Source organism: Lepidochelys kempii, chromosome 1 (assembly GCF_965140265.1).
Source record: "Lepidochelys kempii isolate rLepKem1 chromosome 1, rLepKem1.hap2, whole genome shotgun sequence".
Classification (NCBI taxonomy): Eukaryota; Metazoa; Chordata; order Testudines; family Cheloniidae; genus Lepidochelys; species Lepidochelys kempii.
This window is the reverse complement of record NC_133256.1, coordinates 199,348,365-199,373,613: the sequence shown is the minus strand read 5'-3', so window position 1 is coordinate 199,373,613 and position 25,249 is coordinate 199,348,365. Positions and strand designations below refer to the sequence as shown.

Genomic DNA, 25,249 nt, shown 5'->3' with positions numbered 1-25,249 from the left:
ATATGGGCTAGAAGGAAAATACTTCATAGACTGCTACTGCAGAAATCAGACAATAATGAATGTTATCTCTATTTTGTTTCCTTAGGTTTCGGGACACATTGGAATTTGACACAGTGGTCGTTCATGCTATAGGAAGTAATCATCAAATCTCTACATATAGGCTCCTGGCAATCTCCGAGAGGTACTACAAAGCCAGAAAACAAAGTCAAAGAGGGAAAAGGAGAACAAGCAAATTAGCAAAAGAAGCAGAGCAAAGGCGAGAAAGCCAGAAAGAGACAAGTAAGATATATGCAAAGGCCTAAATGCTGCTATTCTGTTTACCATAATGTGCTTTCCATCCTTCATCTCACCTTGTTTATTTTTGTGAGCTTGAGTGGAAGAGACTGCAGTATATCACATCACTTTTAAGCAAAGAAACTTGGCAACAGAAGCTGGTAACAGAGTTATCTTCATGTTCTGTTTCGGTCACCACATTGCATTCTCAGTCAACAGTTCCCCTCTGCCATTTAGAACCAGATGTTTTTCACATTCTAGTCAAAGTTGGCAAAAACCCATCAACCCAAAGGGGACACAAGGTTGCACAGTTTTTTTCACTGATTGATAATATGGCATGAGCGAAGGACCATTGACTGCAGCTATGCTGATTTTTACCAGCTGAGGAGCTGGCCCAGTGTGGCTTACAGTAGCCTTGACTTGCTTTTAGGTCACATAAAAATACCTAATGCTTACACACCCACTTCATTCTTTTTAGGTCAGGCTGCTGGAGTTACTGAAGAGGAGATGGAAGCTGACAAGCTGAAGAAAAGGCCCCAGCTGCAAGGTGCTATAGGACGTTTTGGTGGAAACCGACTTGAACAAGTTAGAAAAATTATGGAGAAAGCGGACAGGGCCAAAGCTAAGATTATGCAAAGAAGGAAGGAGTGGGATGAACTGTAAGTCCTGAATCACAAACTGCATCTTTCCACTGGCCTGCCTTTGTCTGTGGTCAAATAATTGTACTTAGCTCTTATATGCCACTGTTACATTTTTGTATAATTCCCTATTATTCTAAGGGGGCAATTTAAAAACTAATTAGCTCCAAATGTCAGTTATAGACAGCAGGTGCCCTTGAATCTCAAGTGAACCTTAGAATCTTTTGTGCTGGCTGCCACGGCTTCTCTTTTAAAGCAATGTCAATGAGGAGGGCTAAATGACACAATCAATGACCAGATAGGTTGCTCAAACAGGTGGGAAGGTGATGGAAAAGGAAGCAGGGAGTACTTGTTGGAGGTGTCCAATTCCATCTTGGCTTGGGGCCACCAAGACTTCTGGGTCAGCCCTTGATTAACCCCTTGAGCAGTGATAGTGTGGGTGAGCCACTTGCACTAACATCATAAACATTATGTTAGCATGTGTCTACGTACAGGTCACACTGTCCCTTCCCTTTCCCTGCTGGTTCTGCTCTTAAAATGGAAAATGACAAGAGTCTTTCAAAATGCACGGAAAACAGGAATCTCTTCAAACTTAATGTGTAGCTTACTGGCATGAATGGAGCCAGCAATGGAGGCAGAAGGAGAGTGCAATGAGTTGGAAAGTCTTGAAGTCATTGAGAATTTGACTGGATAAGAACTGTACAATCAGGCCCTGTACTCTATGCTGCAGCCAAGCAGAACTTTGCGAACCACCTCTCTGAGAAAGTCAGCAGCATGTGCTATGCACATCAGTTGAATTAGTCATGTAACTCCTTCCTTGGGTCTTAACATGGCTTGAGGTATTGAATCAGAGGAGGCACTACAGATGGTGGTGCCGTCTCCTCTTCATTGGGTGTTTTGTCAGCTGAAATCAGCTTTATAGAATGCTATCTGCTGCTCACTGCTATACAAGGGTCTTCTCCGAGCCCAGAGCCTCATTCAAGGGTCTTATTTGAATCTGTCCTTAATGGCAGAGCTACATCACGTATTTGTTTAGTTTTTAAAAATCACATCTTCCTATGTATGTTTGTTTTTCTCTTCAAAACTGAAGGAGACATTCATCCCCAGGTATGGATCACTTTCTGACATTCCTGCTAAACACCTAGATAAACTCTTCCAAACAACTGATATTTCCTTCTAAGTAGTGCTTAGTCTTCCACTGACACCTACCTCTCCTACCAAGCCTTGTTGCACAAAGCAGGCATTATCAATGGGTAAGGTAAGCACAGAGGTGGGAGATTTGTGCAGCCTTAGAATTTCTGCTTGGTTTTGGTGTTTGGCAGATACAAGAGCAAACCCAGTGACAACTATGAGAACCCCAAGGATGTTCAGGACATCAAAGAGGCTCAGGAAAACATGGGGGATTTCAAACTGAAGACAGCCACAAACTACAAGATCCCGGAGCACATGCGTATGAACGCAGAGAAGAAGAAGATGCAGCTTAGGTCGTTAGAGGTGGCGGTATGTAAATGGATTCCCCTTTTTGGAAAAAAATGTTATCTAGAAAATGAGCAATTGCAAAATGTTTTGAAAGTGACAGGATGGAGGACTACTAAAGACAGACCAGGTGTGGTCAATTTTAACTGCACATTGGTGGTCATTTTGCCAAGCTTTTGTATTTCATCTAGCCCAAGGTTACATCAATCCATACCCATTAGAATAATCCTCAAATGGCCCTCATTGACCAAGCAGATATATTAATTTTCCCCCACCCTTTAATAGAAACATCAATATTTTGCATAATTCCAAAAACACTACCATGCAGAGGTTAATAAACTTTCTCCAGAAACTCAGTGACCTAACTCCCTCCCCCACCATGTTGCACCATTATAAAAACAGAATTAACAGTTCTTCTTTATGTGGTATCTGCATATTGACATTTGTGGGATTAGTGCCTCCTGGCATGGAGCTGTGGAATCTTTCTAGTAAGCATGGTCCATTAGGGCTATTCACCCCTCCCATCCTTGTGGAAAATTCTGAGGGTATAAAAGGGGGGGTGGTCCCACCTGCCCTTCAGTTCCTTTTAACTGCTGAAGGTGCAGCGAGCATGGAGCACGTGCAGTGTCCTCAAGGCTCTCCTCATTGGTTTCTTTCCTTTTCTTCTGCCCTTTGGGGGCTTTTTCATCTTAATTAGTTAGACTGGCAGTTAGTCAAAACATGCTTCTTAAGTTAAAAGAACCAAGAAAAAACGGTAGCTGTCAGGCCTGGGAATTGTCTGTGTGGCCTACAGGGACAGGAGGGCTTCCTCAAATACCCCTGCTGATGGGGGAAACTCCGCAGGCCCAGTCGACTAAGTCTGGTAATGTGTAAGTCCAGCATCAATTTTATACGTCTGCTAGCCTAAGTGGCTCTGTGACCTCTTTAAGTGGCATCCATCTCCCTGATCTTTTCCCAGTGAGTGAGCCTGATGCGGAGGACCCTATATTCCTCCAGGCTGAGCTAATTTGGCACTTAGGTCCTCAGACTGTCAATGTGATCCTGCAGTCTCTGGGTCCTATTGGAGCCAAGGTTCCAGAACTATCAGTGCACCATCAAGACTCTTGGGTCCCCCCTCGTTTGACTGAATTTACTGCTGAGGTTCAGACATAATTGATGTAGTGCCACAGTTTCTGGATTCTTCTGGATCAACTGAATTCAGCGCTGGCATCCTGGCATCATCACTATGTTGCTGAGGTTCCCAGGTCTTTTCAGATCAATCTAGTTGAGCACCAAGGTTCTAACACCATGGACATCAATAGATTCATCCCAGTTAACCAAAAAAAGTGCTTAGGATCCAGTATCATGGATCCTGGTGAACCACTTGATGATGTAGTCTGGTGCCCACTGTACATGGCATTTATGTTCTCCCCTCTGGGTCATCTGAGGCTGGTGCTAAGCACTGTTAGCTGGTGTACTGCATGCCTGAAGTGGTCAAGCACCAGTATAAGAAGTGTTAGATCTCTGGATCCTTCTGGGTTGACCAGGTCTAGTGCTGAGGATCCAGCGCAATTGACACTGGTGAGCCACTTGCTTTAAGTGGCTTGGTGTACAATGTACCTGGCGCTAAGGTCAACCTTAGTTGAAGTGATTTTGTACCCAACTCAAATGGCTTAGGATACATGGATCCAACTGAGCCAATATAGCTTGGTGGCAAGGATCGAGCACCATTTCCTTGGGTAAGCCATTTGTCAAAGTAGATTAGTACCCAGGGTCAGCAATACCCAGATCTCCAGGATAATCAGATGAGGCTCTGGCATTCTTTGTGTGGGAATTCCTCCATATAAAATCAGTAGAACAGTCCATGTTTCCAGGCTGGGGTTCTGAGTAGGACCTCAAACTCCCTTTATTGGGTAATGACCCCTTCCTTTGGGTTCCCTAACCAAGATGTCCTAGAGTGCAGAGACATTCTCTGTACTCTAAAACCTTGGAAACGCCTTCCCAGGCCCAGACGGAGATAGCTCTGGTACCTACTGAGTCTCATTCAGTGCTACACCACTATTGTCTCTGAAAATAACTAAGACTTCTAATCTGGTGCTGATGCTCTGACTTTGAAAATGTCCAAGGTTGTTATTGACTCAACTGCACATTAACATCCTCCAAACTTCAGGGAAGCAATACAGAGAGAGAGAGAGAGAGAGAGAGAGAGAAATTTTGGCAGCCACTCCTGGAATCACCCTGCCTTGGCACCAAAGGTCTTGGTTATAATCAGATTGGGCCCTTTGGTGCCACTTGTAGTCTTATGCTTTAGTCCTGGAACCTATTCTGCTGCAGTGTTAGGAAGATTTTGGGTTTTCATCCTCTGGTGGATTTAGCAGGTAACTTTGTTTCAGGCACGGATGCCTAAAATTGTTTTAAATGTACTTGAACCTGAGTGCTCATGTAGTGAGGATTCCCGTGGGAAAACTTAATTTGTTAATCTCTCTAATCTCTGATGAGTGGGAATATACAGAAGCCACTCAAAGAAGAAAGGAGGTTGCTTACCTGTAACTATTGTTCTTTGAGAGTGGTGCCTCTGCATGTTTACATTCCCTGTCCACCTAACCCTCTTCTCAGATCAAGCACTCTGAAATTAGGGAAGAAACCAAGAGCAGCAGAACCAGGACAGTGGTGGGGGCTAGGTCCCCTGCAACTGAAATATTGTGGGAGCTGATTTATGTTTTTGCCTCTGCAGAAACATAGATTAGCATTTCGTAAACTGTGCAGCTGCTCAGGCTGGGTGGGGCTCTGCAGCTGCTGGGGGCGGAGATGAGACCAGGACCAAGAGAGACTGGAACAGCTGTTGTGGCACCTGGGATCAGGCGCGGAAGCATGTAGAAATGAGGTGATAGGACCAGGCCCAGGAGCAGTTATTGCTGGTGAGAGAGAGACCCCAATTTCTTCCTTCTGTTCTGCTGTCCCCACACTTTGCCCACACCGCCCCCCATTTAACGTGAACTTCTGCCGCCTCTGGAAGGAACTGAAGTGTGGTTGGGGCCCCACTCCTCCTCTGATGCCCATGGAATCTTCTGCATGGGAAAGAGTGTGAGTGTCCCCAACAGATCCTGCTCACTAGAAAGATTCCACAATTTAGTACCAGGAGGTGCTAATCCCATAAGTGTGACTATGCAGAGGTGACACACTTGAAGAACAACAGTTACTGATAAGTAACCTCTCTATATCTATTGTGTTAAGCATTTAAACCCTTCAGGATTGTTTAAGTTAGACAAACCACTGATCAGTGTCCTGTGTCAGAGAAGATTTTATGCTGTAGAAGTGTCCTTGGCAAGTCACACTAAAATTCCTCCTCTTTGCAGGTCCATGAAAAGAAATTGACCATGAACAAATGGATCATCTCCCTTAGGGACCTCAAGGTGGCTGTTATTGAAGAGATCATCTGCCTGGTCCAAGAACTGAAATCCATAAAATCAGCCTTGGATGCATCTCAACAACTTCCTATTCCCCCGATCCCTCAGTTACACCTGGAGGAGACTCCAGAAAAAAAATTCCAGTATGACAATAATATTCTCTTGAAGTTCAAACAAGAGGAGGAGAACAAGAAAAGGCTCTCTGAGCAGGTGGAAGAGAATGCATCATTTACAGTGTTTGGGGGAAAGTTCCTTCATGCACCTTCTCTAAAAGAAATAGACTCCTCCTCAAGAGCCTCAAGTGTGAGATCAATGAGAATAGGATCCTCAGTCATCCCAATGCAACCAAAGGTTTTTGAGATTGAAAAGTCAGAGCCAACGGAGATGGAGCTGGAAATTTTAAAACGGGAGAAGATCCGAAACATTTACCTTCAGGAGACCTTGATCAAGAGGGTAGGAGAATAAAAGGGAACTTTTCAAGTTTTCAGGGGACTGCCCCTACCATGCCCAAAACAAAACCAGTTCACAGACCTCTCTTTACATCTGTCCCACTGATGCTGTGGCATCTTTTGGCTTTTGCATTGATTGCCTTCTGGAAGTCCAGGAGAGTCCACTAGATCAAACTGTAGAGCTGATGCATTAAACTTCAGAGAGAGCACTAGAACACCATTGTGGGTATTACCTTGCCTCTGAAAGAAAACCCCTGATTAATCTAGTTTTGGCAGATGCTGAAACTGTTGTACCTGCCCAAGGAAGAAGTTGGCAGATATTCTGCAAGAGGGTGGATGAGGTGGAGGTCAGTAACATGAGTCTACCACTGCAGTAGGCAGGAGATTACATGAAAGTGTAGGCCAGCATAGAAAAGTGATTAATTGGGGATGATGGGAGGCATCGAAACATCTGTGGAATTTCTGGTGATTCTTATATTTGCTCCCATGGATATCAAAAACATTCCCAGGGATTAATGTTGTTATCCTGAATACCAAAGTAGCTCATAATAAATGTTGCTGGCAAGTTGTTGGTTTAACAGGCAGGAGATTTTTCTTTTTTGCTCCTGTCTCTTGCCTTGCATATTTAGATTCACTTTGTGATTTTTTTCCCCACTCCACTTCTGCCCCTTCCCACATTCCAGATCAATGAACTGGTGATCACCTTTGATGCTGAGCTCCACCTCCTGCGGCACCAGAAGCTGAAGCTGGACACGCAGATGAAGTGTGCTGACCTACGTCACATCACGTGGTTTGAGGAGCTGCTTCTCCTTAAGAACTTTGAGAAACATGAGGACACTCTCCAGGAGCGTGTCAACAGCCTCACCAATGAGGTGGAAGAGATGCAAGTATGTAGGATACGCATCTGATTTGTTACTACTGCAACTGGTGAGCCTGGAAATAAACATCTCAAAAAGAGGCGGGAATGTCATTCTGCTGTCCTTATGCACCAGCCAACTTCTTAGTGCTGAATTCTAAGAAACATTTGGTGATAATATAAGGGCAGTCCTTTTAACTTAAATATGGATTCTTCTTTCCCTTCATGCTTGTATTTTTATAAACCATTGGAAGTGTGAAATTAAAATCTACAGCCTACCTTAAAATATGCAGTTCTCCTTTGGAAGGTGACTGTAAAAATAGCATCATGGGGCTCCACCTTTATTGCATCTCAGTGATGCCAGATCAGATTTGCTTTCTTTACAGATATAAAGGTGATTTTGCAAACTCCAAGGCCTACTAACTCATCCTGAGATCTGAGATTCAAACTGGGATCTTTCTGGCTCATGCATCTTCAGTAACAGATTCTTCAGGCCAAATTCTGCCCAGGGTTACATCTGTGTCACCCTTTCCTTTTTCAAATGGGTAACACAAGTGTAACTTCACAGAGAATTTGCCTCTGCACTTGGAATTTGGTTAACTGAAGAATTGAAGTCAGTGGAACCATGTTCTTTAAGTTAAACAGATGCTTATGTGCTTTGCTAGACTGGGGCACAGATTAGGGAAGAAGAAAAAAAAAGTAAATCAAATTTCAAGCCTACCAATTTCAACAAGTCTGTCTGTCTCTCTCTTTAGACAGATAAATTGCTCTTAATTCAACAACTGAAATGCATAAATTATAATAATTAGCATTTATATAGTAGATTTCACTATAAAGTGGGTCAGTATCATTATCCTCATTTTACTGATGATGAAACTGAAGCACAGAGAAGGGAAGTGACTTGTCCAGCATCACACAGCAAGTGATTGGCAGAGAATTGGGAATAGAAAGCAGAGAGCCCGACCACCAATCCTTTTCTCACTACTAGGAATTGCTGCCTTTACATATATGCTAAAAAGATCTAACAGGTGCTGATAACAGTGTAAAAGGCTAATGCTTCACAGCTCTCTATCAGTCTAATGTACTGAGTTGTTTTACATTGGGGGGGGGTTGTTTTTGTTTTTTTAGTGGAAATTAGACAACTACCTCTCACAGATGGAGGATAAAAAATATGAGATTGCAAAGCTTCAGGAACGCGAGAAGGCACTTTATGCCACTTTCCAAGCATCCCTTGGAGAGAACAACAAATTTGCCAGCTTCCTCACTAAGGTCCTGAAGAAGAAGATCAAGCGTGTTAAGAAGAAAGATGTGGAAGGAGACAGAGGTTGGATGCATTGTTTCTCGAGGGTTATGTATTTGTTTACACAATTCAGCCTTATAATGTAGAGATGGCACTGAACTGTGTCCCAAAACTTGGCTGAAGCCCTGGGCAGATATGAGGCTTTAACCTGGTTCCAGGTCATAAACAAAACATATGATTAGGTCCAATCTATACTACAAGACCAAACTGTTCTGTAACCATCATGAGGGATAATAGTGTTGTAACCACATCCCTTGCACAATTGTATGTGTAATGTCAAAAGACCTTAAAAGTTGGTTCCTTCAAATCAGTGTTGAGGCATGTAGGTGTTGAGTGGAAAAAGGGAGTTTTATACAGCTGCTGCCTATGCTGTACCTGATCTATGAACAGCTGTCAGTCTGGCGTCTGTGTACACTAAATTTCCCTTTCAATCTATTCGTTGACTAATGAGTAATCATTAGGGTCGCCAATTCTGGTTGGATGTATTCCTGGAGGTTTCATCACATGACCGTCTTTAATTAAAGATTAATTTTTAATTCCTGGAGACTCCAGGACAGTCCTGGAGGGTCGGCAACCCTAGTAATCATAGACCCAACCTGTAATCATCCATTAGTCAATTAATAGATCAATTCCAAGACCTCAGTGTATTGCATTTTTCTCAGCAGATAGGTTCTGAACTGTTTAATACTAGACAGTACTATTGATCTGAAATATTTCTTCTTTATCTTTGATTTGGCATTTGGTTTCTAGGAGGTGATCATGTACAGTATGAACTGGCAGCAAATGTAGGCAATAACGACACACAGTTCACTTTTTTTAGTTAGTTAATTTCCTCAGCAGAATGGTAATGCACACGATGACTGAACCCCAAGGTTTCAATTCAGAATAACGATAATACATTTTAAAAAAGGATATATACATTAAGGAATGCAAAAAAGAAAGAAAGAAGGTACCTTTATTTAACTGTGCATGTACCAATATCTGTTAATTCCTTTCCCCACTTCTTTGTCCTGTGGATTCATTGAATTAGTGGAAGGGACTGAAGGTGGGTTGGGCCCACATGTCCCTTTGCTAACCTCTTTCAGAACACTTGAATTGTTGGGGGATGTGTTCACTCAGACTCAATGGGCACTGTTCTCCCATCTCATAAGTAGGGATCTGCAAAAATAACATACCAGAAGAACACCTATTGCTGTAAGTGACCTTTCCATGCCAGGTGTGAACTTTAAAAATAAAACTATTTGAGTCACTGATCTGAGTGAAAAGAAACCAACCTGACATTTCTTACAACAGAATACTTTTTTCTGTCTGTCTTCTGATAGCTCAAAAATAACCAGCCAAATGACATTTTACCAGTTTCCCAAAAATTCACCCATGGGTTGTGTACAAGTATAAGAAAATTCAGTCCAAAGAGTCATTTTACAAAAGGTTTTAAGCAGCCTTAAATAGTTTATAAGAATGAAAATCCATCTACATCTATAATTCTAGGGTCCCTACTGTAACTCTATAATACAAGATACTGTCACCTTTTCCCTTGCCTGATACCTGCTGTGTGTAAATGCCAGCATGAATTAACTTCCGCTGAGTGCTTTCAACTCAGTATACATTTCTTTAATAGGACAACTTTTTGTACAGGTAATATACTGTATATAAATGAGAGATACTGTACCAGTCTGGGCTTATGCTAGTGAGATCAATGTATCTAACAGGGAAACTAGAATCCTTGAGCAGGAGCCAGTCACCATTTTGTCTTGTTCAAAATATATAATCACCACCTTTCTGGGAAACTAGCTCTTTCCAGTTACTCTGAAGGGTTTATTTGCTGTGTCATTCTTAGATTACAAACTCTTCAGGGCCTGGAATGGATCTGAAGCCCTGATCCTGAAATTGGCAGTGTCTGGGTGGACTGCTGAGCCTTTGTGACTTCAGCAGGGCTTTGTGCAGGTGCAGCAGTTTGGCCACATGCTGTCAGTTGCAGGACTATGGTCTCAGTACTTGGTAAAGGACGGTTTCCATCGGTGGTGCTCTTTAAATGATGTATTTGGCTTTTAAAAGCCAGTAGTATGGTATTGCTCATTAGGGCTCCATTGGTGTGCTGTACAGACAGCAGGCCTGTCACAGATTAGAACCAGGATTTTCTGAGTGCTAACAATACTGCTTTCCTTTCCCAGATGAAGAGGAGGATAGTGATGAAGAGAGTGATGATGAGTCTAGCTTGGAGAGCGATGAAGAAGATTCAGGATCTGAAGATGAAGTCTTTGATGACTCTGTTTGCCCAAAGAGTAAGTGAGCCATTTTGGTGCTCTCTACTTGTTTAGCTTTATGGGTAACACTGTGAATTTAAATTCAAGAACAGGATTTTTTTCTTAGGTTTAATAATATTATTATGGCCCAGACTCTTCCCCTCCCTTGTTGAGTAGCACCTTGGTCCTTAAGTAATCTCAGTGATGCAGATGGGACCACTGTGGAGAAGAGTACTACTCAATGTGAGTAAGGATGACAGAATCTGGCCTGTGTGTTAAATAGCAATTGGTTATTTGTAAAGAGGAGTAGCAACCATTTGCAATAGATAAACATAGATAAACATTTCAGTATTCCCTTGCTTCATCAACCTCTAATAACTGCAGTGCAATGACATATAGCCTGGGGGACCTCAATTACCATCTCTGGGGAGAAGGTAAGTGGAGGAAAAATCTAATTTTTAAAAATCTAAAAGGGAACTAACTTTAAACAAGATCTAGTGAGAGCCAGTGGAGCTGCATTGGTATTTGTTTCCAACTTTTTATTTGTGAAAAAAGGAACAAAAAACTCAATTCTGTAGGTTTCTTTTTCAAAACATTATGTACCTGTAGCCACCACTGAAATCCTTATGGACGGGGGACAAGGTACCAGGAGATCTAGGTTCTCTTCCCATCTCTGCCACTGACTCGGTGAGAGACCCTAGGTAGTTCCCCCTCTGTAGTATAATACTTATTGCGCAGGAGTGTGGTGATGATCATCATGCACAAGTCAGCTAAATGTACAACACAAAGTGCAACGAATTGAGTGAAGGACTATTTGCTGTTCCCTGACTGTTTTCTCTCTGAGGGGTGGAATTGGAGCCTGTAATATATTCTCTTACCATGGAAACACAAAGAATAAACTTTTTTTGCTATGATTGTTTGCCTTCATCCCATGGAAATCCTGAATGGTCCCTAATTTGGAGTGTAAATTAACTTCTTTGTTGCCATCTAGTGGACAGAGGCCATAATTTCTCATTGCCAGCCATATTTCTTGGATTTACCAGTAAAGATTAAAGATTTTATTTATTTTTAAACGTGTCTGTTCAGCACCTTTGTAAAATCATATCCACCCAGTCAGCAACAGCAAGTAACTTATTTTGTTGAGTGGGTAAAACCATTAGTTTAGTAAATGTTTGAGCTTGGCCTGGTGTATGTTTATGACCATTTAAAAGGCTGCTTTTCAGGCTGGTTTATTTCTGATTTAATTAGAATTGATTATCATTTGCCTTGCCATATTTTTTATAACTGTTTTTTGTCAGTTTGATAACGGTATTGTTATCCATATTCTTTCCTTCTATAGTGAGGTGGGAGGAGAATCCTGATAGTTAAAATTTTCTGCAAAGTACAAATTATTGATGCAAGGAGAAGGTAGATAATCGAATTTGCGTTTTTGTCTTTAATTGCTTGTGTTCTTATTGGGGTTGATCTTGTACATTTACCTGACTTGTGAGTGAAGTCTGCTGTCTTTCACACATGCTCAGTATTTTAATTGACACACTGAGCTGATAATATGTACTCCTTATCCCACAGTCCCCCATCTCAGTCCCACTCTCCTTAGCCATTCCCCGTCCCTTCCCCGCAACTCTCATCTCTTTGTCCCCAGTCTTCTTGCCCACCCAGCTCCCCACCTCTTGGCTCCCCTTCTGATTTGTCTCTCTCCCCGATCCATCCATATTCCCCATTCCCAGTGACTCCAGGTCCCAATCTCCCTTCCTGTGTTCCCTGTCCAATATTGGGTGATCACCCTCTTCCCATCAATTCCTTGTCCATGTCTCTTTGCCCAGCCAGTCCCAGTTCTCCCTATGCACCCTGGCTCCTTGTCAAATCTCTTTTGCCTCCCCCCTCCTTTCTCCACCTCATGGGTTCTCTGTTCTAGTCTTCTTGCCCATCCACTACCAGTATCCCCCCCACTCCTCATCTAATCTCAGTTCCCCCCTCCACTTCTCTGCTGGCTCCCAGATCCATCTCTTAGCCCAGCCAGTCCCAGTTTCCCCCTCCCGGGTTGCTTGTCCCAATGTACTCCCCATCCCTCCCTGCAGATCCAGCTCTTGTCCCCTCTGTTCAAATCAGACAGCTTCCTCCCTCATGCTGCCTCAGCCTGGTGCGGGAGATCATTGAAAACACAAGAGAGACAGGTTTCTTGCTCTTAGTTCTGGTGCTTAGACCTGGAATGGCTCACAGCAGTCCTTAGATGCAATTGCAGGGAAGGCCCTGCTTTTAGCCCGGGGCTGGTGCATGCTCAGTACAAATGGAATCTTTGGGGAATTTAGATCCCTGACACAAAGGTCACCCCATATCAAATTCCAGGTTCTTGCTCAACGCAAGGGGGTGCTAGATAATCTTAAGAAAAAAAAAAAAAGACTTCCAGAATTTAACATGGCAAAACAAGATTTTTTACCTAGTCTTGTTCCTGGAAACGGCTGAAGCATTGCATCTGAAATTCTCCCAAATGAGTCAGCCTGAGGCAGGCTCCTGGGATGGAAAATTTCAGCCCAAAAGAGTTAAAGTTTAGCAATGTTATAGCAACTGAAAACCGGGTCTTATAATGGGAAATGTCAGGCAATCTTAGGTGGGGCAACCAGTCCCACCTATAAATATAGTAAAGTCAAAACTAAACCAAAGCTGCAACCCCTCTGGTTTAATTCCAAGCCACCTTCCTTCTCAGACTGTGATGAGGCACTCTTCGAAAACACTCTTCAGCTCCGGGAGAAGCGGCTGGACATTGAGGAAGCCTTAGTGGAGGAGAAGAAAGTTATTGATAATCTCAAAAAGGAATATGATGCCTTGGCTAAAAAGGTACAGTAGGCTCTCAATTTCCCAGCATGCCTCATTTGCTATGTCTGGGTGGGAATGGCATGGTACTTGAGTTGTTATCTTTTCATTGAGACTTAAAACCAAGGGCCTAACCTCTCAAAGTCATCGAAGATCCACTGGCACTTTTGGCATGATTTGTGGGCAAAGACCTGGCAAAATTGCAATGAGGGTAATTACATTCTGCCCAGATAAATTCCCCTTTTAGTAGCAATTTGATACACTGATCTTCACATCCTGTCCTAAAGTGGTATGCAGTGTTGCTGTGCTACACAGCAGTGATATTCCATTGCTTTAGTGGCGGGTGAAGAGGCTGAAACGCATCACTGTTGAGAAATGAAAGTTCTTGCAGCAGTTATTTGCTGTCTCTATTTTATAGCTTGACTGCATGATACATCTGAAACTATATAATTTATGCGTCTTCCCTTAGTGTTTGGTCCCAGTGTAAAGATATCAGGTCAGATTCTCAGAGTGTGAAAATCAGCATAGCTCCATTGAAGTCCGTAGAGCTACATTGATTTATAGCAGCTGAGGATCTGGATCATTTTGCTGCATGAGTCAACATTTTTCCCCCCCATCTTCAGTATTTCTAGAACACCCATCACAATAGTAACTAACAAATCTCAGCTTTGTTGAAATATTATTTTAAAAAAAAAACCCACACCCTTAAATTTATTTAAATGTAATTTGCAATCTTTTTGATTTCATCTTTTAACATTAACTCATTCTGAGCTCTTGGGCTCTTTTTTTTATCTGGGAGTTTAATTTTTTATTAATTCAAAAACATTTTTTTTTAAAATTTAATGTGAGATTCTGTTTTGAAAAACTACTCTGCAAAAAACAGCATTGTGTAAGGGTCCATTTTTACTGTGTCTCAAGGATACCCAATCCAGTGTGCTCAGTTTATGAGTTTGTATGTTTGTTTGTTTGATAAAGATTTTTCTAATCTCAACACCACACATTCACGCTGGATTCTTTCTTTTCTTCTCACATTGCATCAACATCCTCAAAGCAGAATTTACTAGAACAAAGCTGTTGATGATGCATGAGCCAGAATAGAATCCAGCACCCCTTCCCATAGCTTGTGGACTCTGCAAGACTAATTGAAGTAAAAGCTGATTATTTTAGTCACTAAAGTGTGTAGATGGTATTCAGCCAAGAGTTCTAAAGAACTCAAATGTGACATTGCAGAACTACTAACTGTAGGTCTGTAACCTATCATTTAAATCAGCTTCTGTACCAAATGACTGGAGGATAGGTAATGTGACGCCAATTTTTAAAAAGGGCTCCAGAGGTGATCCCGGTAATTACAGGCTGGTAAGTTTGACTTCAGTACTGGGCAAACTGGTTGAAACTATAATAAAGAACAATATTGTCAAACATGTAGATGAACATAATTTGTTGAGGAAGAGACAACATAATTTTAGTAAAGGGAAATCATGCCTCACCAATCTATTAGAATCCTTTGAGGGGGGTCAACAAGCATGTGGACCAAGGGGATCCAGTGGATATAGTATACTTAGATTTTCAGAAAGCCTTTGACAAGGTCCCTCACCAAAGGCTCTTACGCAAAGTAAGCTGCCACAGGATAAGAGGGAAGGTGCTCTCATAGATTGCTAACTGGTTAAAAGATAGGAAACAAAGGGTAGGAATAAATGGTCAGTTTTCAGAATGGAGAGAGGTAAATAGTGGTGTCCCCCCAAGGGTCTGTTCTGGGACCAGTCCTATTCAACATATTCATAAATGATCTGGATAAATGGGTAAATGGTGAGGTGGCAAAATTTGCAGATGATACAAAACTACTCAAGATAGTTAAGTCCCAGGCAGACTGCGAAGAGCTACAAAAGGATCTCTCAAAACTGGGTGACTGGGTGACAAAATGGCGGATGAAATTCAGTGTTGATAAATGCAAAGTAATGCAGATTGGAAAACATAATCCTAACTGTATATATGAAATGATGGGGTCTAAATTAGCTGTTACTACTCAAGAAAGAGATCTTGGGGTCATTGTGGATAGTTCTCTGAAAACATTCGCTCAGTGTGCAGCGGCAGTAAAAAAGAGAACAGAATGTTGGGAATCATTAAGAAAGGAATAGATAATAAGACAGAAAATATCATATTGCCTCTATATAAATCCATGGTATGCCCACATCTTGAATACTACATGCAGATGTGGTCTCCCCACTCAAAAAAGATTATTGGAATTGGAAAACGTTCAGAAAAGGTCAACAAAAATGATTAGGGGTATGGAACGGCTGCCATATGAGGAGAGATTAATAAGACTTGGACTTTTCAGCTTGGAAAAGAGATGACTAAGGGGGGATATGATTGAGGTCTATAAAATCATGACTGGTGTAGAGAAAGTAAATAAGGAAGTGTTTACTACTTCTCATAACACAAGAACTAGGGGTCACCCAATGAAATTTATAGGCAGCAGGTTTAAAACAAAAGGAAGTATTTTTCACACATCACACAGTCAACCTGTGGAACTCCTAGCCAGAGGATGTTGTGAAGGCCAAGAATATAACGGGGTTCAAAAAGGAACTAGATAAGTTCATGGAACATAGGTCTATCAATGGCTATTAGCCAGGATGGGCAGCAATGGTGTCCCTAGCCCCTGTTTGCCAGAAGCTGGGAATGGGCAACAAGGAATGGATTACTTGATGATTACCTGTTCTGTTCATTCCCTCCAGGGCACCTGGCATTGGTTACTGTCGGAAGATAGGATACTGGCCTAGGTGGACCTTTGGTCTGAGCCAGTATGGCCGTTCTCTTGTCACTCTGATATGCACAATGAAGGGGATTTACAGTGTAAGAAAGCCACCTTTGCATCAATACAGTCAGCATAGAACCTCACTTTAGAAAGGAGATGATCCTATTACTGGGCAGGGAAGTTCACTACAGATAACAAGACAGAACAAAATAGTGTGGCCCTTCCATATCACATTACCATTAAACTAGACAAAAGTTGCCTTCACTTTAACATGGAACCAAACAGTACAGATCTGATGAATTGGGACCCTACTTCTAAGCCAGTCCCAGAGCAGCCCTCGGTCACCATTGCCATGATGGCTGGTTTAGGTCCAAATTATGAAGTCCTCACATCAGTATGTGGCTTGCACCTCTGCAGGTGAAAGTGGTGGAAGCCAGCTTGGACACAGCTGAAGGGGAACTGGAGGCCTTTCAACGGGAGAAGCAGCAGAGACTGAATGAGCTCCATGTTGTAGTGCCTCTGAAGCTACACCAGGTGATGCAAGAGTGTGTGTGCGCTGCATTTGGTTTAGCAGCAGCAAGGCGATTCCAAGCAGGTGGAAAATAGGCCAGGTTGTGACAGTAGGGGTATGTCTACACTACGGAATTAGGTCCAATTGATATAAGTCGGTTTTTTAGAAATCAGTTTTATATATTCGAGTGTGTGTGTCCCCACAGAAAATGCTCTAAGTGCATTAAGTGCATTAACTCGGCGGAGCGCTTCCACAGTACCGAGGCAAGCGTCGACTTCCGGAGCGTTGCACTGTGGGTAGCTATCCCACTGTTCCCGCAGTCTCCGCTGCCCATTGGAATTCTGGGTTGATATCCCAATGCCTGATGGGGCTAAAACATTGTCGCGGGTGGTTCTGGGTACATATCGTCAGACCCCCGTTCCCTCCCTCCCCCCGTGAAAGCAAGGGCAGACAATCGTTTCGCGCCTTTTTTCCTGAGTTACCTGTGCAGACGCCATACCACTGCAAGCATGGAGCCCGCTCAGGTAACCGTCACCCTATGTCTCCTGGGTGCTGGCAGACGTGGTACGGCATTGCTACACAGTAGCAGCAACCCCTTGCCTTGTGGCAGCAGATGGTACAGTACGACTGGTAGCCATCATCATCATGTCCGAGGTGCTCCTGGCCACGTCGGCTGGGAGCGCCTGGACAGACATGGGCGCAGGGACTAAATTTGGAGTGTCTTGACCAGGTCATTCTCTTTAGTCCTGCAGTCAGTCCTATTGAACCGTCTTATGGTGAGCAGGCAGGCGATATGGATTGCTAGCAGTCGTACTGTACCATCTTCTGCCGAGCAGCCATGAGATGCGGATGGCATGCAGTCCTTCTGCACCGTCTGCTGCCAGCCAAAGATGTAAAAGATAGATGGAGTGGATCAAAACAAGAAATAGACCAGATTTGTTTTGTACTCATTTGCTTTCCCCCCTCCCCTGTCTAGGGGACTCTTTCCTCTTGGTCACACTGTAGTCACTCATAGGGAAGGTGCAGCGAGGTAAATCTAGCCATGTATCAATCAGAGGCCAGGCTAACCTCCTTGTTCCAATAAGAACAATAACTTAGGTGCACCATTTCTTATTGGAACCCTCCATGAAGTCCTGCCTGAAATACTCCTTGATGTAAAGCCACCCCCTTTGTTGATTTTAGCTCCCTGAAGCCAACCCTGTAAGCCGTGTCATCAGTCGCCCCTCCCTGCATCAGAGCAATGGCAAACAATCGTGCACCTGAGTTGAGAGTGCTGTCCAGAGCAGTCACAATGGAACACTCTGGGATAGCTCCCGGAGGCCAATACCGTCGAATTGTGTCCACAGTACCCCAAATTCGACCCCGCAAGGCCGATTTAAGCGCTAATCCACTTGTCAGGGGTGGAGTACGGAAATCGATTTTAAGAGCACTTTAAGTCGAAATAAAAGGCTTCATCGTGTGGACAAGTGCAGGTTTACATCGATTTAACGCTGCTAAATTCGACCTAAAGTCCTAGTGTAGACCAGGGCTAGCAGTATTAGTCTCATCGGCCCACAGTTCATTGCTTGCAGTTTTTCTTCTCAGCGTTATGGGACCCTGGACTGACTTGGAATATCTAGTTGTTGTTAAAGTAAAAGAATTGTTTGCCCCTCTACTGCTGGACCACTAAAGGAATACACTGAGTAGTAAGGCCAGACAGCCCAGACATGCTGAGTGACCATGTACCTCAAGTATGGTGTAGGTTTGTGGTCAGAAGTCTGCTAAGGGCTCGATCTCGGAGTCTTCATGTGTGCAAAATTCTCATTGAAGACAATGGGAGTTTCGTGCAAGTAAAGACTGGCAGATTGGGCACAATGTATTAATTCACAGATGTTGTCCCAGCAGAGGTGATTTGAAAGCAGGGAGACAAACTCGACACAGTGTTACTTTTTCCTCTGCGTTGGGCGCTTTTTTGCTGTTACTTTATTTTGTGTCCTGCTTGGAGGTTTAGGCAGAGGCCACTGAAAAAATAGGTCAGGTCCTGCCTGCTCTCACCCAGGTGCCTTTGGGGCAGGCCCTGCTTCCCCTGCCTGCTTTCTCTTCCTTCATTAAAATAGATCTTTGGTCAGAACTGAAGGACAGAAATGTGTCAGAATTGGCCTTATAGCTCTGCAGACCCCAGGCTGCTGGAGCGTGCAGGCAGCTGGGTAAAGAATTGCTTCTCAGCTCCATTCCAATTGCCAAAGGTGGAAGCCTCTGTGTTGGAGTCCATGCAGGGCTATAAGCAGGCTCTTATCATGCTGGGGTCTACCTTGTTGGGAATGGGCTTTCCCTAGGCTATTCTCTGCCAGTTGTGTTTAAAACAGCATGCTGTCCTCACACAATGGCTGTGCCATAGTCACTTGTCCGCCAACCAGACTGCTGACTTGAGTTCCCAATGCCAGTAACATGCAGTCATCAGCCTAGTCTGTGACTATTTCTGGCAGGTGGAGTACGTGGTAAATGGGGAGTTACCCACTGACCTGTCCCAGACATTGGTATTTACCAACCAGTCCTTGGAGTATCTGCAGCAAAGGATCATGGTCCTGCAGCATGAGAAGTTGGAGCAGAGGGAGCTCTACAAGCAGGCCCGGCAGCAGCATAAGGAGCTCATCCGGGACAGGAGGGAGATAGAGATAAGGATTCAGCGTGAGTTCCTAAGCACAGTTTGGTCTTATCTGCTGTGTATATGGCATTCTAGGTCTCTTTCCACCTTATAGGGATGGGCATCTCTTCTTGCATGCATCTGTGCTTAATGTATACATATTGCTGGGTGTGAATTCATTCAATAGCTGCCTTTCTCACCTCTGCTCCCTGCACCAACACCGATATCCCAGCGGGCTACTGTGGAGATGGTGCTGATGTCATAATGACCACACAGCAGAAATAAGCGGTAGAACTGTTTCTCAGAGCATCAGTAGCTTTTCAATGATATACATTGATAATGAATGATACGAAGAAGTGCTGGTTAGAGCATCAGGACTCCTGGCTACTATTCCAGCCTCTCACTCTGAATCCTGTGGCCCTCAGGAAAGCACTTTAACCTCTTTGTGCCAGTTTCCTCCTCTGTTTAAAAACATATACTTATCATGTAGGGTTTTTTTTTTGAGGCTTTACATGAATTAATGTATTTAAAATGCTTTGAGGTCCTCAGATGAAATAAGCCATAATAATAATAATATCTAGCTCTTTTTATCAGTAGATCTCAAAGCGCTTTACAAAGGGAAGGAATCTGTATCATTGATGTGACTCGCTCAAGATCAGCTACTAGCAAAGCTGGGAACCTAACCCAGGTCTCCTGAGTTCCAGTCCACTCTGGCTCTATCCACTAGGCAACTGCATCCCCACAGATATGCTAGCTCTTATTATTCACCTATGAAAAAGGTTTCCGAATACATATCTTAAACGTGATGTCTGTTCTGTTAGGATTGGAAGAGAACTGTAATCAGCTGATGCTGATGAAGTTTGGCCGGGTGGTGGACTTGGAAGCCCTGCAGACACTCTCTGTTAACACAAACCTGGAAGAGCTAAAGATAAAAATGATGGAGAAAGAGCACATGCAAGCCCAGGAACTCAAAAAGTGGGAGGTAAGGAGCAGGGACAGAGGCCCCCAGGCCAGTGATACAGCTGCAATTACAAGGAAGTCACTTGCCTAGAAACTGAATAGCTGCATAAAAGTCTCTTCAGTGGGGGCTCTCAACTTCTTTTCCCCCTTTTCACCACACCCTTTTCCCTCCCATATCCCCAAATCCTTTGTGCTTCTGCCACAAACTGCTGTTACACTTGCTGTTTTGTACTGGAGAATCAGGACGTATAGTCACTATTTTCCTGAGTTCAGTTTCTGTCTTCCTAAAGTATTTCTTGGGTGTCCATGCCATTGACTTTCAATTGATGTTTAGCACCTAATAACCTAATTTTCCTTTGAAAATCACAGCTGTAATATTGAATTTAGCTTGTAAGTGCTTTAAGTAAGTACAGTCTTTGTGTTCTGGTGTATGCCTTGGGTTCCTGGGTGCTACAGGAATACAAATAATTTAAAAAATACTTCCTCATAAGTCCCCAACCATCTCCTGGGCTAATAAACTCCTCAGCCTATTTGCTACTAAGAACTTGCCCTCTGCATCTAAGCATTTATTCAGCCCGAGACCCAGCGATTACTTTGTAAATGCAACCGCCTTCCAGTTATTGTTAGAATACCCAGGCGTTATTTATGTCATTTAAAAAATATGAAAACCAGAGGGAACATGTGCAACAAATTTAAGAGTGATTGCAAAGGTCAAGAGACATGGAAAACCTCCCATATAAACAGACACACTCTTGTAATTGTAAGGTATTTGACCAGAATGATGATGTTTCTCCCAGAAGTGCCCAATAAAACATCCAAGCCTACATATGTATTTTGGATACATTGTACCTTCCTGTCACCTCCTTCTAAAGAAATCAATAGCAAAACTGTCTTGGGGCAAGATTTTGGGCTCAGATGTGATAAGTGTAGTGAATTACCCCTCGCTGGAGTTTCTCTGAGTTTACATCGGTGTAACTCGGATCTGGATCTGGCCCAGGGAGTTTTGCCATTGACTTCAGTAGGAGCAGGTTCATTATGAAACATCTACTCCTTGCAAATAGTATGGTTTTTACCACTTAAAAAAAGAAAAGAGGGTTTCCTTCAACTTTCCTCCGTCCCAGGAGAAGATTTTTGAGCTGCGGCAACGGCTGATGATGCTGATGAAAGAGAACACCGGCAAGCTGCAGCAGCTGAACAGCTTGTGTGCTGAAAAGCAGGGACTCGAAATGAAGCTGGACGCACTGCAGAATGACTTGGTAAACCTTCCTGCTGCTCTGCCTAAGCCTTGGTCATGACAGTTTAGTAACAGGCCTTCGTCTGTTCCCACTAGGACACCTTTATAATTCCTTGTACTGCCATCAGCATTTAGTGATCTGGGGTAATGATGCTCATGGTAAAAGTTGAGCAGCAACTCCAATTTGTATTGCAGCAGGGTGGCTTTCATCCATATGCCTGCTGGAACAGGCCATGCCCAGATTTCCCTTTGTTAAGGCCGTGGCGTCCTTTTACCACTGCAATGCAATCACCATATTTCTGATCGAAGGAGACTGGATGGGACTTCCCTCGCAGCAAGTCCACCCCACTCCATTGTCCAGAGTGATCTGAGTGAAATGACGTGTTCTTTCCCCCGTGCTATCTGTGGTGCCTGCTCCGAGGCCCAGCACTGAATTAACTGTCACTTACCGAGTGGTCATCAGATGTGAGTGGAGAAGGTGTAAACCTGTCCTAAGCCTGGGTTGGTGAGGGTAAGGCTTTGCTTTCCCAGCTGAAGTGAAGCCATGCCTTCCCCAGTGCTTAAAGAGAGCTCTGTTTCATTCTTCCTACAGGGAGCAGAATTCCAAGGCCCCCGGAAAGCTGAGATCCAGGAGAGAGAGAGGCTGATTACACTGGTCCAACTCCAGGCCCAGGAGGCAGAAGTACTCAAGGAGGAAATCACTCTCTTAAGCAGAAAAGATGGACGCATCTTCCCACCACCTCAGCCTCCACGTGATACCAAGATACTAAACTAAAGTTCCCTCTGTCACTAGCCTCATTCGTTAGATATTTCCCTGGTGATGGGCATATGTCACTGAGAGGCCCTGTCTGCAACCAGCACCAGTCCCAATAACACACAGGATGTCAAAATTTGGGCCAAAGGTTTTGTCCTGTTTGCAATCTCCCCTGGGGTTCCATATTGCCAGTCATCCATAGGGCATCTTTAATACAGAGGGACTGTAAACACTGCAGATCCCAGTATGCAATGCTCCCTTTTGAACTTCCATTCAGAGCCAGCTAGAGCATCACAGGCTGCATCTGGTGAGCTGTAGCAAATGGCTTTGTTTACTGCTGATTAGGTGCAGTCTTTATGGACCCTTTAAGCAAAGTCTGCACTTCTGCAATAAGGACTCATCCTATGCTCCCATGGCTTTTATAAGCTATTCATAGCAGTCAGACCTACCTTGGGGTACAGTTGTGCACAGCTCCAGACTAATCAAGGGCTCAGTATCTGGCTGTCGCCTATTCACTTCCTTGTCTTCCAGCGAGCAGGGTAGATCTTCCCTTCAGTGCCTCTTGAAACATGATCCATTTTGTATCTTCTTCTGCTGAGTGTCATGGGTAATTCTTAACTCTATTAATTAACCAACACACCCTTACAGGATAATATGCATAAAGAATGGGAAGGGGTTACATGGATTTTAAATATGTAAAGTCAGTTTTGAAGCTGGCATCCTACTGTAGATAATAAAAGTTTGTAAGCAGGTTGGAGCGTTTTGAGGCTAGCATACATATAGATTTTTTTTAAGGCCAAAAGGGACCATTATGATTATGTAGAATAAACTGTTCAAAAGTGACTTAGGCGTCTAAGTGCTTAAGTCACTAAAGTGGCTTTTGAAATTGTTACCGTTAGTCTGACCTCCTGCATAACACAGGCCATAAAATGTCACCCGCTGATCCTTGCATCAAACTCAAGCACTTCTGGTTGAACTGGCGCATAGCATTTAGAAAGCCATCCAATCTGGAGTTAAAGCGAAGGAGAATTTTCCTGACTTCAGTTGTCAGCCATTGGATCTTGTTATGCCTTAGGGTGGTGGACTAAGCAGCCCTCTGGTATCCTATATTAGTATCATAGCTGGCAAAGCCAGGTTAAAAAGATTTCCTTAAAGTTTTGTTTTGGTTTGATAGTGGGTGCCCTGACAGCTAGGACTAGTTACAAAGGGTAACCCTCGTTAACCTGCAAAGAAAGAAATGCACATTAAGAATGCACTGGAGGCCAGTCATCTTGGGCAGTCAGAACACTGTTGGTTGGGTGCAAATTTTAAATAATAGTACATACAGGTAATAGAGGAAAAGGAATGTGTAAGAAAGAGGGATAAAAATGGAGTCCCAACTCACATTCACTCCTCTTGTTTTAAACCTTTATCATAGTCTTGGCAATAGAGGAGGCTAGGTAGTGCTCCAGATACAATCATTGAACAGTGTTAGTGATGTGCTACAGTGATTTGCATTGAATGAATGCTGGATGTGCTCTTAGCCCTTGTTCAAGAGGGAGCAATTTTTGATGTGTGAGATCTACCCACTGGAAATTGCACTCCTCAGCTCTATCTTTAGTACTTAGGTGTAGTTAATGGGTTTCTTAAGGTTGCATCTTGTGATGTAGTATGTCCTGTCAAAGAGCAACTGGGCACGTATTTCGAGAGAAGCACGTTCCACCAGCTGTCTGCTGAAGAGTAGGCTAGCCCAATACCACAGATGCTCTCCTGCCCCCTCTGTGGGGGCGGAGGGAGGACACATTGTGAAAGGGGGGAATGAGAGGGAGGAACAAAGTATTTGGAGGAGCCCAAGACAAGTATGCTGTACACTGTGGATGAACTTCTTCAGGGGCTGAAGGGTTAAACTTTGACCAAATCAGGCAAGGCCATGGCTAAATCACAGACTTTGCTGCTTGCCTCTAAGACACCGCAATGAATTGGGGTACTGAAGTCAGTGTTAGGGAAAAGTGCACCTGGCGTGTTTGTAGCAGCGATAGGCCTCAGTCTGTTCTTATGCTGGTTTGACATTGGGGTAACTACGGACTTGGTCCAACCTGTCAGAGGAGAATTAGGCTGGATGTGTCAGTTTTCTTCTTCCTTTCCCTTCACCTGGAATCTGGTCATTCTTTAACTATGGACTACGGCACTCTTGCTGTCTCACTGCCTTGCTCATCAAGTGGTGAGGTTTCATTCTAAGGCAGGTGTAGCCCAGTCCTAGACGTTAATGGTCCAGAGCCCTTTTTGAACCAACTAAACTAAACCAACCAACCCTCTCGGGCTCTCTGCCCCTTTTGCGGTTGTTCCAGGTTGTTCTTTGTGAGGTGTTTTGTGTAAATTGAACCAGGATCAAACGTGCAAACAACTCTCAGGTTGGAGGGGAAGCAAAGCAACAGCACGACAGAACAGAGCATGGGACGCTTCAGTCCTAAATAACGTAAAGCAGTTGGAGTCAGCAAGCGGAAATGAAGAACAGTAAAGATCCCAATTGGGCAGGTGCAGTGCAGTTGCACCCATCACAATACAGCTAGTGTTTCTTGTACTGTCTGCTTGTGGCCTATAGGCCCTCTCCTGGATGGTGCCGAGCACCTTCAGCTACCATTCAAAGGGGCACCTTTACCTACGGACACAGATGCTAAAGACTTTTGAAATAAGGAAAATGAAAAAGAAAACAGGGAGAGTCTGCACAAAAGACACATTTTTCTGTGCAGCTCTGTTCACAAAGATGGAGATAGAACCCCCACCTCTCCAGCTCATTCAAAGGTCCGACCTTGTTCCCCCAATGGGCATTCTGTCTGGGCTTCACCTGGAGCCGGACTGGGCCTCGCCTCTTCTGCTGACTCCTGGATTTAGAGGAACCAGCTGGAGGCCCTGTGTAAAGCAGTAACTCATGGAAAACATCCCCCCCTCCCCTGCTCTTGCCAAGGAAGGAGACTGGGCTCAGCATAGGAATATTTAGCATACA

At 43.7% G+C, this 25,249-nt stretch overlaps 1 protein-coding gene across 6 annotated transcripts in view; it reads left to right on the top strand.

Annotated features, from left to right (window-relative positions):
* Positions 1–23,134, top strand: part of CFAP44 (cilia and flagella associated protein 44) — a 79,619-nt gene extending 56,485 nt beyond the window's left edge. For 5 of the 6 annotated variants that reach the window (XM_073308494.1, XM_073308495.1, XM_073308486.1 and 2 more), the window contains 13 exons: positions 86–279; positions 752–932; positions 2,234–2,411; positions 5,723–6,226; positions 6,906–7,109; positions 8,207–8,402; positions 10,550–10,660; positions 13,326–13,456; positions 16,602–16,718; positions 19,161–19,362; positions 20,140–20,300; positions 21,400–21,534; positions 22,105–23,134. In XM_073308494.1, the coding sequence (XP_073164595.1) occupies positions 86–279; positions 752–932; positions 2,234–2,411; positions 5,723–6,226; positions 6,906–7,109; positions 8,207–8,402; positions 10,550–10,660; positions 13,326–13,456; positions 16,602–16,718; positions 19,161–19,362; positions 20,140–20,300; positions 21,400–21,534; positions 22,105–22,287 (2,497 nt within the window). In that variant the 3' untranslated portion in view covers positions 22,288–23,134. Of the gene's footprint in view, positions 1–85; positions 280–751; positions 933–2,233; positions 2,412–5,722; positions 6,227–6,905; positions 7,110–8,206; positions 8,403–10,549; positions 10,661–13,325; positions 13,457–16,601; positions 16,719–19,160; positions 19,363–20,139; positions 20,301–21,399; positions 21,535–22,104 lie in introns of those variants that run through there. The other variant, XM_073308496.1, reaches the window with a different exon arrangement.
* Positions 23,135–25,249: the final 2,115 nt, after the last annotated feature.